The sequence below is a fragment of the Bufo bufo genome, chromosome 1 (assembly GCF_905171765.1).
Source record: "Bufo bufo chromosome 1, aBufBuf1.1, whole genome shotgun sequence".
Lineage (NCBI taxonomy): Eukaryota > Metazoa > Chordata > Amphibia > Anura > Bufonidae > Bufo > Bufo bufo.
Window position 1 is genome coordinate 458337794 of NC_053389.1, and position 15604 is coordinate 458353397.

Consider the following 15604-nt stretch of genomic DNA (forward strand, 5'->3'; position numbering starts at 1 on the left):
TCCATTCAAATGAGGCACTGATGACATATCGCTAGGATATCCCATCAATGGCAGATAGGAGCAGTTCCCAGAGGTTGGGCCCGCAGCTATCTCCAGAACAGTGCATTCGAGTAGGAGAGCACACTGCGCATGCTCTCCCTTCATCACTATAGGGGTTCCAAAAGGAGCCATTCCAGCATACTCTGCTGCTTTTAGAAGTTCCATAGCAGTGAATGGAGAACACACCGCGTAAGCACCGGATAAACAGCAGGGGGCACTACCAAAGCCGAATAAGTTTTACACCATATAATAGTACTTCATTTCAATTCCCTATTCATTGCTTAAAGAGGTTGTGTCACTTCAGTAAGTGGCATTTATCATGTAGAGGAAGTTAATACAAGGCACTTACTAATGTATTGTGATTGTCCATATTGCCTCCTTTACTGGCTGGATTCAGTTTTCCATCACAATATTCACTGCTCGTTTCCATGGTTACGGCTACCCTGCATTCCATCAGTGGTGGCCGTGCTTGCACACTATAGGAAAAAAAGTGCCGGCCTCTCTGGTGGCCAGGAATGTGGGAGCGCACATAGGCACTAGATGAAGAACTAAAAAAATATGAGAGAAAAAAAACATGATTTTGTGATACAGTGTGTATGTTATATGTGACCACCCTGTGGTTGTGATGTGAATTGCAGCCTGTCAAAGGTTTTGCCGACATGTTGCAATTTTGCATTGAATTAGTTTCATAAGAATTTGGAGTCCTTAACCAAATTTTAGCTAAGGTAAGGGAGGACACATCTGTAGATACATAGCCCCTTAATAGGGCCTGCACTGCCAAATGAGGCATGTAATATATGACGAGGCTCAGGTTGCATCATAAATTACCTTCCTCCTCCACTAGTCCGAGTGGTAGAATTAAATCTACGACTGCTTGGAGCTGCCATAGATTTGAGTGATTATTTCCACCAGTTTCTGGCCTAAATAATGGTGAATTAGCCACGCCTTCACTCTGCGCTCACCACACCCCCTTTTCGTAGACTTATTGAAGGCAGCATAAAATGCAGATTGCAACTAGAAAAGTCACAAATGCATTTAAAAGTCACAAATCCACCACCAAAGAGAGGTGTGAGGGGAATGATAAATTTCACCCATAGTCTTACAAATAAGGCCTTGGTTCTGTGTAACACATTGTTAAAAGGTTTTTCAGATATATCTTTACTGATGACCTGTCCTCCAGAAAGGTAATCAGTATCTCATCGGTGGCTCATCAGCTGTTTGTGAAGGCACCAGCATTTGCAGTTAGTGCCATGGCCTTCTCTCTGCTCACCAAGCACAACGCCGTCCATTGTATAGCGGCAGTGCTCAGTATCGCAACTCAGCCCAATTCACTTCAATTGGACTGAGCTGTGCCTAGGCCACGTGACTGATGGACACGACTTCACATGACCTAGGGAAAGCTGAGAGAAGTCTACGGCTCTACTACGAGCGTCTGTGCCTTCTCAAACCGGTGATCGTTGGGGGTCCCAAGAGTGAGACCCCCACCGGTCAGATTGTGATGACCTATCCAGAGGATAAAGCCCCTTTAATGCATTGCTGCAATTGCTTTGATTTACTTTGCATTTACATTGTGTCTTCTTTAAGAATGTTTTTGAACAAGGCTGGTCAGTAGATTCTACCCGTTCCCATTCTGGAGCGCTACATCTCTTCAGTAAACCAGAACAACCAAAGGTAACATGTCATTGGGATGTCTTAGCCTTTCATCATCCACAGGCTCTCTGTGCCGCAGTGATTAATGTAGTGATTTATTGGCCCGGTTTAATATGCCATTAACTTCTTCTTTTCCCCAGCTGCTATTTTTTTTATTCTTTTATATCTCTGTCTTTATTTTGGACTTTAGTCAACACTCTTTCACAGTAGCTTAATGTTAAGAAAGGTAATAAATGAAGAAGAAAACACATTTCTGAGATGTGGCAGCTGCATTTCTGGCAGGGGATGAGACATGACTAGTTGATGAAGCACTTGCAAACAATGTAAAAATCTTCTCTCAACAGCTGAGTACCTTCAAGGTCCCAGCAGCATTCTAGTTTATGTTAATATTTAATCTTTTACTATTGTGTCCCAATTCTTGGGTGCAAATTGAGTTTTCTGCATGTTGATATAAAACAAATGGCAGCCTTTAAATACTTTGTATGGTTTGCTCTTTCCTGTAAATACAACAATGATGTTGTACTATTTGAGATATTGAAGGTTGGTCCACACAGGGCGTGATTTGCTGATTTGTCAGTTCGATGTGGATTTGTGGCTGATTTTGCAGTTTTACCGTGCATTTCACCCTGTCATTTGCAAAGAGTATAAAATCCACACTGCAGGTCAGTTTTTCCAGCAGCATGTGGTTATCATCTACTTTCTGATACTATAATACCCTGTGGATTTAGTAACAGAAAAATATGCCTTCTTAATCAATATAGATCATAACATGCCTAATACACTCCCCTGTGGGTTGGTTTGAATACCTTACTCTTACCTGTATGAGAAATGTTGTTTTTTTTTTTTTTTGTTCAAAACCTTCTTGTCCATAGAAATATGTGGCTAAAGATGACAGAGAATACTCCTTACCTCGGTTCCCACAAGAAGCCTGGGCCATTTCTGAAGGTTCAGCACTAGATAGAGGACGTAGCAGGTAATATGTCCTTTACACATTACATTGACACTTGGTTGTAGCTTCATATTGTCCAGAATCTGAAATTATGGTGCCTCTATTATATGTCCCAGGAGATCAGTCATCCTTCTCCTCCTCACAAAGATATCTATAGCTTTAATGCACTTGGACAGAAAAAAGACTGAGAGACTGAGCTGGTAACCACCTGAGTGATAAGACATATGACTTTGGGATTGACTGGGGTGAACTCGCTTGGAGCCCTTATCAAGTGTGCTGTGTTTCATTTTTTATTTGGTGTGGCCGGAAAAAGAGACTTCCTCCACTGCTTTGTGTGCAATAGGTGACCAGGTATGGTGAGGACCCATCCCTTGACTAAACACCGCATTCTCAACTGTGAAGATTTCTGCAGACACTATGCAAAGAGTTTCATCTGTTTGCTTTTATCACTCATTTCAAGGTTTAATGTTCATTTAATTTATTACAATTGTAACCAAAAGAAACTAAGAAAATAGAATAGTTCTACCTCAAAGAATGTGGATAATGACAAATGGCATGACACCGGACCACTGCAGATGGGCTAAACACTTTCCTGTTTCCCTAAGAACTTGACAAAGTGGTAAAAAAAAACACAAGGATGCGAGCCAAGAGGCCGAGAGAGAAGCAAAGACTCTTATACGTGTTTCTCTTTTTAAATAGGTCACCTGATGGCTAAATCCAACGAGAAGTTAATATGTAGAAAGTTCCTTTTCCAGAGAGAACTTGAACATGATTGCATATATCAAGGGGAGAAACAGAACTGGATCGCACATCCACAATGCTATGCTTAGATCTTATTAAACTCATTTCTCAGCGCCATATTAAAGTGTACAACCCCTATAGTGCATGCTGTACAAGAGGCATTAGTGTACATTTTGATCAAAAGGCGAGTTTAATAAGATCTAAGCATAGGATTGTGGATGTGCGATCCAGTTCTGTTTTTCTCCCCTTGATATATTGAACATTATTGCGTTGCCAACAAGTTTATTGGCTTTCTTTGCATCTGAAGAGGTGAATTTCTGAAAAACTTGAAATCGGGTTTTACAAAACATGTTCAATGTCCGATTTGAAGATTATGTTGTCAATAGTTATTAAAGATTGGACTTAATCTCTGTATAGTTCAGTGGATGTGCAGAGTGTTGTTAATGGGCTACGTTTTGAGGAGAGAAGAGCCACAAGTGGTGTAACTCAAGGATCTGTCCTGGGTCCTATTCTTTTTAATGTTTTTGTAGGTGACATAGGAGAAAGTTTGGTAGGTAAGGGTTGTCATTTTGCCGATTACATAAAAGTGTGTAAGAGGGTTGATATTCTTGGAGGGGTTTGTAACTTGGAGAAAGATTTAGCTTCACTAGATAAATGGTCCAAGCAATGAAAACTGCAGTTCAGTGTTTCCAAATGTAAAATAATGTACTTGGGAAGAAGGAACCCTCAGTCTGAATATCGAATTGGCAGCTCTGTGTTAGTGAGGGCTTCCAAAGAGAAGAATTTAGGTATCCTGATATCAGACAGCTTCAAAATGAGTGCACAGTGTGGACAGGCAGCAGGGAAAGCAAGTAGGATGCTTGGCTGTATAGCTAGAGGTATAACCAGCAGGAAGAGAGAGATTGTGATCCCGCTGTATAGAGCGCTAGTTAGACCACTTAAGATAAACTGGTGCCCAGAACTGAACTGCATATGCCAGATAAGGCCATACCAAAGCTTTGCAAAGTGTTAATATTGCATCCCTGTCCTGCTGATCCCTGACACGATTATTACATGATAATATCCTGGTAGCCTTAAAAGCAGCTGATTGACATTGTATGCTGCTATTTAATCTACGATCTACAAATACACCCAAATCCCCTCTACATGGGACTCCTCCAGTGTTACCTCCCCTAGCACATATGATGCACGTAGATTATTAGTACCCAGATGCATAACTTTACATTTATCCACATTTAATCCCATTTGCCAAGTCGATGCCCAATCACTCAGAATGCCCAAGTCGCCTTGTAGTTTATGGAAAGAGTGAAGAGTTAATTTTGCAAAAAAAAATACCAATATTCCCTTGGAAAGCTGACAGATTAAATCATTAACCCCTTCCCGACATATGACGTACTAGTACGTCATACTGATCAGTGCAGGGGCTGTAAAAGCCAATGCGGACGGATTAACCCCTTCTATGCCGAGGACAGTGCTGACCGCGGCATAGAAGGTGTTTGCGGTGTGTAAGGTTCTGCAACAGGTCCCTGCACTGCAGTGACAGGGACCAGATGGGTGAGAAGGCAGCCCAATGCTTTACACAGGCATCGAGCCTCACCTTCTATCGAAGCCTAGGAGATCCAGCCACTGGTAATATACTGACAGGCAATGCATTACAATACACATGTACTGTTATATATTACAGAGTGGATCAGACCACCAAAAGTTTAAGTCCCACAGTGGGACAAAAATAAAAAGTAAAAAAAAAATTTAAAAAGGTTTTTTCATAATAAAAATAATAACGTTTCAAGAAAAAAAAATGACCCTTTCCTCTAATTATACACATATAAAGTTGTAAGAAATAGAAAAAGAAAAATAGACATATTAGGTATCACCACATCCATAAAACTCTGCTGCCCCAAATTTTTTTTTTATCACCTTACATCACAAAAAATGTAATACCAAGCAAGTAAATAGTCATATGTACCCCAAAATAGTACCAATCAAACCGTCACCGCATCCTACAAAAAATGAGTTCCAACCTAAGACAATCACCTGAAAAATAAAAAAAATATGGCTTTCAGAAAATTGAGACACTAAAACAAGATTTCTTTTAAATGCTTTTATTATGTTAAACTGATATAATTTTTTTTTTAAATAGACATATTAGGTATCACCACGTCCATAACCACCTGCTCTATAAAAATTTCACGTGGCCTACCCCCTAAGGTAAACGCTGTAAAAATAAATAAAAACTTTGCCAAAAAAGCAATTTTTTTATCACCTTACATCACAAAAAGTGTAATACCAAGTGATCAAAAAGTCATATGTACTCCAAAATAGTACCGTCGCCTAATTTCGCAAAAAATAAGCCCCTACATGAGACAAGCACCCAAAAAATATGGTTTTCATCGCCATTTTCCATTAATTCTTGCGGAACACCTAAAGGGTTAAAAAAGTTTGAAACATCCTAAAATGTCATGAGATAACCAACTTAGAAAAAAAATAAAAAATAAACATTTTTCAATAATCTGTCAAGAGATGTTTATGCTATATGTGTCTATGTGCGGCCACCCAGTGGTTGGGAAGTGACATGCAGCCTGTTAAGGGCTTTGCTAATATGTCATGAGTTTGTTTGGAATTTTTTCATGAGAATTTGGAGTCCTTAACTAATTCCAAGCTACAGTAGGGTGGACACATCTGTACTGTTACTGTGTCAATTCGTGTACCAGCGGAAATAGTTATACTTGTAGCCTATTCAATCATGTAAACGCATCCAGTGCTTGTATTTAGTGGGAGAACCGGCTTTATATATCTAGATATAGATATGTTTTTACTGTGCAGGTCAGGATTTGTGTGCTGACGGTAATTTTTGAAATGTTCTTTAAGTAATTGAAATGTAAACATTTCCAAATGTTAACAGACTTTTAGAGCCTTTCACGATAAAGCTTTCCACCACTATTTAAAGTAGATTTTATTTTAGATTTTGGAATGCATAAACAGTTAGCCGGGGCAGCTTCAGACTACAAAGCCCTAGTACATCTCGATTTTAACTGATTTGGCCTACTATTTCATCTGATGTCAGGTCGGAGAAACAGAATCTGTCACATGTGTATAGCATGAAGTCCAATACTGACATTTCCTTCAAATCGGAGAAAGAGGAAAAAATTTCCCAGGAGTGGTACGTGAAATACTTCCTTTTACTATGTCTTGATGTGTCATTCTGAGGCGCAGCTTATATGTATGTTAATATCTATACCTGTAGGGGATTTAAAGATGCATCTACCGCACAACTGATGCTGAAAAGAGCCCAGAAAATGAAGTCTAAGCAAGCAAAACATAAAAAAATGTTGGGTAAGTTATTTGGAACCACAGATTTTCCTGATCAGTGTACCGTGCTGGTTGCATGGAAGTAAATACCGTGGTTAGCAGCGCTGGGATCCTAGAACATGGGAACATCTGCATGGAGTTTGTATGTTCTTCCCATGTTTGCGTGGGATTCTTCCGGATATTGAGGTTTCCTTCCACACTCCAAAGATAGGAAACTTGTGTCAGCGCTATATAAGCGAGTACAATAAATTCATAGGAGGGATGCTCATAGATTAGTTTGGTTGCATTTCAGTTTGAACCTGTTGATACTGGGGTGTACTCCATGTCTTTAACCTATAATAAGCAATGTTTTCCAGTCTCATGTCTTTCAAACACAGCATATCCTTCCAGAGAACCTTAAAGCTCTTCAAAGCATGACATTGCGGTACTATGTTATTGCACCACCAGGCAATATAAAACATGCCTTTCCCATTATATTTCATCCCTTTGTGTTTTCATTGATTGGAGGGACAGGATTAGAGTACAGTCTTACAAAAACTGCACATATCTAATCCATAGCTTACCCCACTTGAGAGGATATGGAGCGTCCTGGAAGGTCTGACCAAACACTGTCACTGCTAACAGTGCAATATTCTGTATTGTTACGTATGTAGAAATTTGAAGTATCTTTTGGGTAATATTTAAATCTTGATTGGACCTGATAGGTTCATATCATTTGTAAAAAAGGATCAAAGGGTAATTAAAGCTCGAATAACTTCTTAATTGATTTATTATTCCAAAGAAAGATATTGATATAAGCTTAAAACTATGCAAGAATATACCTAAGAACTTTGGCCTAATTTGTAGCCACCAAGGGTTTACGTATCCTGGAGGTAAATATCGTAAAGTGGAAAATGGGCATAAAATCATGATTATATTCGCTTTTGGTCTGTCAAGATGTATTTAATATTTCAGAAGACAGATGGAATACATCAGAGTTTACAAATTACCTCACTTGAGCTCCGTGGTTCCGTCACATTCTTCAGCCTTAAAGGGGTTAAGCCATGATTGATGGAAAAAAATGAAAATCAGACATCATGTAGTACATAACAATCTCTTTCCAAGAAAGCTAGACCCAGCCCTGTACCTCACGTGGATCTAGATATCTCCACATTCATTGCTCCAATAGTTCTGCTAGATTTATTTCAGGCTGGTAGTTCAGGGGGCATGTACTTACTGCTGTACCACTTGCTCTGTGATTGACACAACCGCTCCCAGGAGATAGGGCTGGTTTCAGCTGAAGGTTTAAACTGAGCAGATGTGACCACCTCAGTGAGGTGGACGAGAACTAAGGAAAGGAACAAACAGCAGGTGGCGCTATACAGATACATTTTATTGAATAGCTCACCGGCTACACAAAATCTTTAATTACTTGCAATTACAAATGTATTCAAATCCATGAAAAAAATGTTGAATATTTTTTGTGACACAACCCCTTTAAATAAAGGCCCTCGGATTTCCCCTCCCAAATATAACCACTAAAGTGACTACTTAAAGCACAGTTAACTATCTGTACTAATAATATGGTGTTCCATTTTTTGTAATGATCAACAAAATATGACTACAGATTGTCCAACTGGTGGCCAGCAGATTTAAAAAGCCCCTCTTGTCCACCGGTATAACATTTTAGCCATTTGCATGCCGCCAATCTATTCAGCAACACTGTACATAGAATGTATGCACTTACATGAGTCCCTTTCCCAGTGGGGCTCTCAACCTAATTTCCCTATCCCAGACATATATATATACTGACTACTACACTGTACGAAAGATGATGGCTACCATTTCACGAAACGTTCAGTGTGCATCTTATTTTTTACATTTTAGGTGTATAATGGTTGGTTTTAAGGTGCAGAGTTACAGTTTCCTAATGCTTAACCTATTAGAATATGTTCCTTTTAAAGAGGTATTCCCATCTTGTAATATAGAATATCGCTAGTACAAGCCATAGCGGTATGATTGGCAGACTGACTTTTCGGTTCCCTGCAGATCTGTGGGAACAAAGGGACTGAGATTTCTCCTGCACAGCAGCATACCTGGCCAACTGCTGTGCAGAAAAAAACACCTTTAAGTGAACTATTGTATCACACTATTTGGGAATATGTTGATATTCAGCAAGTGGGGAATTAAAAAAACTAATGTAAAGAAAATGTTAATGAATTGTTAATTGCAACCAGTCTTGTAGATAGACTAATTTCCTCCAATTAAATTTTTACTTAGCCAAGCATGCATATGTTCTGAAAAGAGGAGAGTGGAGTACGCTGCTGCCGGACACCTTAGTGGTAGCTTATCCCCCCTGAGAACAAAAGGACCGGGCAAGTTGAAATACAACAGCCCTATTCTTCCTTTTCTCGAAAATGCGTAAAGGGCAACATTAGGGGAACCAAAAGGGGGAAAATTGGGACACTACCTTAGACACTAGATGGTGCTGACAACTATCTAATGTGTATGGACAGCTATACTGCTTGCTATAGACAACACCAATATCTTTATTTACACTCTTCATTATAAATCATTCAACTGCAAACAACTCCATCATGACAGGTTAAATGTATTAAAGCATAGTCTTACAGCTGAAGTGTGTGAATGTTTGATTTCTTTTTCAATTGAGCAAGAAATTGCCAGTGTTATCCTTAACTTTTAACAGCTATATCTGTACTGTATTACTGAAGTGACTTAAAGGGGTTGTGCAGGCAGTTTATATCCTCAGGATAGGTCATCAATATCTGATCGGCGGGGGTCTGGACACCCGGCACCCCCGCCAATCAGCTGCTTCAAGTGGAGGTGGCGCTCCATGTGAGTGCCGCTTCCTGTGCATTACACTGCACTTCGTCTTGGAAGTGCAGTGTAATCACAAGTACTTGTAATTACACTATGCTGCTGCTGCAAGGGAGACCACGCGTAGTGTAGTGAAGAGAAAGCAGCGTTCGCATGGAGCGCCGCCTCCTCGTCTAACAACTGATATGCCGGGATTTCGGACCCACGCCGATCAGATATTAATGACCTAGCCTGAGGATAGGTCATCAATATATACTGCGTACACGACCCCTTTAAATTGCACTATTAGCAGATGCTGAGATTTGTACATACTGTATACGATGTGCTTTATGCTTTTTAGTTATTTCAGCTTTCTATCACAATGTATTTTCCTTCTAGCTCTATATTTTACCATTAGCAGTACAATACAAAATAAATGCTACATTGCCGAGCAGAAAGGCACATTGATTGTAAGATGTACTATTTGTATCGCTTCTAGTCTTAAGTTCAAATTCCAGTGGTTTTCAAATGGAGTCTTTAAAAAATTAGGCTCTTCCCTAACAAATGAGAAGCATCATAGCACAGACATGCTTTGAAGATGAAACTGTATTAGAAAAATTGATTCAAGACTTCAGAATGTTAAAGAATTTTGCATCTACGCTCTTGATTTTTGATTAGAGACTGCAGTTTAGTCGGTAACATTTCTGTTAACTACATGGACCTATATAGTGAAACTCTTACCTTCTATGTGTAAAATTCATCATTAGCACTAAAACTAGGATTATTACTCTTAATTTCTGTATCTGTACATTATATTCATCTCCGTATGCTTTATTTTCTTTTATTATGCAGAACTAGAAAACACCAAAAGTAATTCCATTGTTTTAGAAGGTGCAGATTGGAGCATTCCTTTACATATTTTTGGCTTGCAATTTTTAGTAGGCAAAAAAAGGAAAAAACGAATTTAGCAGTTTAAGATTTGTGTTAATAGCTGTTGGGATTTTAAGTGTGATATCGTTCACAGAATATTTGGATTGAAAGTACATTTTTTTGTCTGCTGTTGAATGTTTTTTACTCTCAGAGGATATTTTCTTGGGGACACTGTATTTTGTTCTGAACCTACATGAAACCTTGTTGCCTTTTAGACCTAGAAAGAGTAACTTAACCTCTACAAGAGCAAAACAAATCATACCCTTTAAATTTTAACATGTACCTTTTCATCTAGACCCAGCTGTGCGCCTGGCGTTGTTCAAAAATAATGAAAATAAACATGCCCCAGTAATGCCACCAAGGAAGGCTCAGCCAACAAAAATAGAGTACTTTCGAGGTTAGTACCTAATTTTCTATCTATTTGCCTATTTGTACTGATTTTTCTATATATTTTTTTTCTTAATCAACAATAGAGAAAATTGTAGATATTTTTACATTTATTATATATATATATATAAATATATGTAAAATGTTTTCTTTATTGCACTTCATGTATATAATGGGAAGCATTCTGTATCTGACATTTATCATTGTCCATAAAACAGCTGAATAAATGAAATTCTTTTTCTTCTTTATCTTCTGTAATTATCTTACTATTAATCTAGAGTCTCAGATCTGCAAGAATGTGAAGAGTAGTAGCACTGTGGGGTTTGTATTTAGGGAGTACACTAATGTATGTAAAGAGATCATCCGAATGTTTCTCAGTTTGACCCTGACACTGGCCCCTTCCAGCAAGATGTTCCTCATAAAATTGAGGTTTACTGGCTAACTCCATTTGATCTCCTTGTTCTCCGTAATGGGCTCAGAAAATGTATGCTTAATTTCAGCTGGCTATGCCAAATAAAGCATTTTTGTAGCCATGCAAATATCAACACCTATACTAGCTTTCTAAGTGTGATGGAAACCCATTTACAATATTTTATACTCTCTTCTTATGCCCTCAGAGAATGATAGTAAATCTAAGTTTTAATCTATTTGAGCAAGGAATTGCAGACTAAGAAATTGTGCAAGGCAGCAAATTTTATATATATATATGAAAAACAATATATGCAACAAACAGTTCAGCCATTGTCTGCATTACTTTATTGTAGGTTATGACAAGTGGCAAATAGGGGACATGTAAAATTTAGAAGTCAATTAGATGGGAAGTGTGTGGAGTAGTTTAGAGCTCCACTATCAAAAATAGCATCAAAGAGCTTTTTTATAATAATTCAGTTTTATTTTATTTTATGCGAAAACGTAAAAAAAAAAAAGGAGTCAATGAAGTGCCTTCCAGACCATTGTGTCTATGGCCCATGGGGCTGCCTTAAAGCAATTTTCTTAATGCTTTCTAAATGCTGCTAAGAACAGCTCAGGGAAGATGGCCGCCTAATAATCATGTTCAGGAAATAGAATAAATAAATCTGTAATCAAAAAATAAAAACAGATTAGAAAATAAGGATAAGTGTTACTATCTGCTTTTAACTGGCAGATAAAATAGTTGATGACACATTTTCTTTTGTTGTTTGGAGCCATAGGGCACATCACCAGTAGAAGTCTGGGGGAGGGCGGGCGTAGTGTACCTCCACTGTCAGGTTCCATCAGATGCCATGTTAGGAGGAGGATTGTATCCCCTAGAAGCAGTGTTCTTTCTAAGGCGTAATACTACAATATCACAGTGCTGTATGGAGACACGATTGTACTGAGATGTTTTTTGCCACTGCACAGGTTCTTGCATATGCTCCCACTGTTTGCTTAAGGCTTAAAAAACTAAGCAAAGGGTCACTTACCTGACAAGCCACATCCCAGAACTGGGGACTTCATTTCATCCTGCTTGAGTAAATGCAGGAGCGTGAATGGGCAGTTTTGAATATGTGCCAGCAGCCCGTTGGCTCTGTAGTAAATGATACTACCAGATCTCCTGAACATGAGATTTCTTGGTATCACCTACTGACAGTGAGGATGGTTGCTAAATAATGACTTTAAAACAATACTGAAACATTAGGAAGTCTGGAGAACAAATGAAAGATTATGCATATACAGATCTTAAAATATATACAAACAGTTATTAATAATTCAAGCTGCTGTATTGTCTGGTTTTACATACATGATAGAATGAAATATAACAATGTCAGTTTCATTTATTGTATTAAATTGTGTAAAAAATGGATACCAGGGAATCTGTAAAAAAATAAAAAAGATGTTTGGCATTTAATAAAAGACTGCGGATGATATTAACATTACATATTCTATTATGTATCTCCATATCACTTCTGTATAATTTCATTTATTGCCTTTTATGTTATCAATTTGATTTTGATTTGCACTGCTTATCATTTGCCAAAAATTCTTATTAGCTCAAACCGTACACAACATTTTTTTTTTAATAATGCTATCTCGCTATATTGATGACAGCCCTGAAGGATCTTTAAAAAAAAATAAGATAAGAGATCCTCTAATTGACAACTGAAGCTTAGACCAATATCATTTACACCTAAGAGCAATGAGGCTCCAAAGGGCCAAAACAATAACAATTATTCATTGAATACAGATGACGGGTGGCAAGAAAGCCTATGGTAAAAAAAAATGACATAATTCCATTACTCTTCAATGTCAGGGTTAGGAAAGCAATACAGACATAAAGCCCTAACTAAGGGGAAAATCAAACTGAACACAGACAGTCAGGCCAAAAGACCAGGAAATGTGATATTCTATATAGGTTTCTTATATTCTTTATAGGTCATCTCAGAAAGGCTTTTGGAATAAGAAGTGATGTCTGGGAGATCAGTTATTGTTGCATGGATCAATTTAGGTTATTAATTATGAAGATAGTTGTAATAGACGCTTGGACACTTTTTCACAAAAGGAAGTTTACTACTACTAAAAAGAAAACAACACAAAACAGAAATGTTCACTGAAAAGCCATTTAAACACCATGCATATGTGGATACATAGGCGATGCTTTGTATACTGCCACATCTTACAACTGAGGATAAGTGAATTACCTGCACATATCAAAAGTCCTGGCATATGAGAGCTAGAACTCTCTATTCACACATGCCTAGAGAGTTGCATACGTTAGCCATAGACTGCCATAAACAATATACTCTGTAGTATATGATTCTCCCATACATTTGTATTGAAAAAAAGCAGTTAACAGCTCTTTTTAGTATAGTTAGAATTGCAGGATCTGTGTACCAGCCAAGAGAATACAATGCAAATGAATTATATACATACAGTTTAACCCCTTTATATTGCATATAAAATATATACATGAAATGTAACCCCTTCAAATAAATATAAATAACTAATACGTACAAAATCTCCTATCTAAAATTAAGGGAGGAGGATACATCCAAAACTATAATAGATCTTTGTTCTCAATGCTCTGATGATATTATAGGTTGCACAATGTACAATGCATTCAGAAAGTCTTCAGGTCCTTTCACTTTTGTTAACTTGCAAAAATGGTCAGTAACTGGCTTCCAGTTCGTCGGCACGGGAAAGGAATCTCTCCAATGGAAATGTAGCAAAAAATCTATTGATGTATTTGCATTGATGTGATAAAGAAAGAGATTTTTTTAAGACAAAGAGCGTCCGCTGGGACTTTCACTTTTGTTGCCATTTTGTGATGTTGCAGCCTTTTGATAAAATAAAATGAAAAATCAAGTTTTTCCCCATCATTCTGCACTCAATACCCTATAATGACAAAGTGAAAACAGAATGTTCGAAAACTTTAACAATTTATTGAAAAGGAAAAATTTTAATCTTGCATTGACATAAGTATTTATACCCTTTACTTCAGACTTAGTTGAAGCACCTTTGGCAGAGATTACAGACACCGTTCTTCTTAGGTACGATGCCACAAGGTTTGCACACCTGGATTTGAGGATTTTCTGCCATTCTTCTCTGTAGATCGTCTCAAGCTCTTTCAGGTCAGATGTGGACCGTTGGTAAACAGCCATTTTCTGGTCTCTCTAAAGTCAGAGCTGTGGCTGGGCCACTCAAGGACATTCGCAGAGTTGACACTAAGCCACACCTGTGTTGTCTTGGGTGTGTGCTTAGTATCATTGTCTTTTTGGAAGATGAACCCCCACCCCCCCCCCCCCCCCCCCCCCCGTAGGGATGGTATTGGGCCGGCATGATGCTGAAAATTGAAGCCAAAAAGTTCAATCTTCATTTCATCACACCAGAATTTTTTTTTTTAACAGTCTGAGAGTCCTTTAGGTCCTTTTGCAAACTACAGACAGGCTTTCATGTGTCTTGACTGATGAAAGACTTTTTCTTGGCCACTCTGACGTAAAACACCCAGATTGGTGGAGTGCTGCAGTAATGGCTGACCTTCTGTAAGTTTCCCCATCTACACATGGAAGCCATCTCCTTTGATTATTTAGTTTGGTGTGGCGGCTAGCTCTAGGAAGAGTCCTGGTTGTTCCAAAACGATTCCATTTAAGAATTATAGAAGCCACTGTGTCCTTGGGAATTTTCAGTGCAGCAGAAAGTTTTTTATATCCTTCCCCAGGTATGTGTCTCCACGCAATCCTGTCTGTGAGCTCTACAGGCAGTTCTTTCTTCCTTGTGGCTTGGTTTTTGCTCTGATATGCATTGTCAGCTGGGAGACCTTATATAGACAGGGCTGTGTCTTTTCAACTCATGTCCAGTCAACTGAACTTACCACAGTTAGACTCCAATCAAGGTATAGAAACATCTCAAGGATAATCAAGAGAAATGGAAGGTCCTCAGAGCTAAATTTCAAGTGTCATAGCAAAGGGTCTGAATACTCATTTGAATTTAGTTTTTGGTAAATTTACAAAAATGTCAGAATTTCTGTTTTCTCTTTGTCAATATGGGGTATTGAGTGTAGATTAAGGTTCCATTCACACGTCCGCAACTCGGGTCCGGATCCGTTCCGCAATTTTGCTGACGGGTGCGGACCCATTCATTTTTAATGGGGCCAGAACAGATGCGGACAGCACACTATGTGCTGTTTGCATCCGCACTTCCGGATCCGCAATTCCGTTCCCGAAAAAAATAGAACACGGACAAGAAAAGGCATTTTCTATTATAGTGCCGGCAATGTGCGGTCCAAGAAATGCGGAGCGCACATTGCCGTTGTCCGTGTTTTCCGGATCTGCAATTTGCGGACCGCAA

General features: G+C 38.5%; 1 protein-coding gene across 1 annotated transcript in view; it reads left to right on the forward strand.

Annotated features, from left to right (window-relative positions):
- LRRIQ1 (leucine rich repeats and IQ motif containing 1) overlaps positions 1-15604 on the forward strand; it is a 183135-nt gene that overhangs the window by 90573 nt on the left and 76958 nt on the right. Inside the window, exons 18-22 of the mRNA XM_040408559.1 lie at positions 1624-1710; positions 2562-2662; positions 6444-6539; positions 6624-6712; positions 10710-10811. Of these exons, the coding sequence (XP_040264493.1) occupies positions 1624-1710; positions 2562-2662; positions 6444-6539; positions 6624-6712; positions 10710-10811 (475 nt within the window). The remainder of the gene's footprint in view (positions 1-1623; positions 1711-2561; positions 2663-6443; positions 6540-6623; positions 6713-10709; positions 10812-15604) is intronic.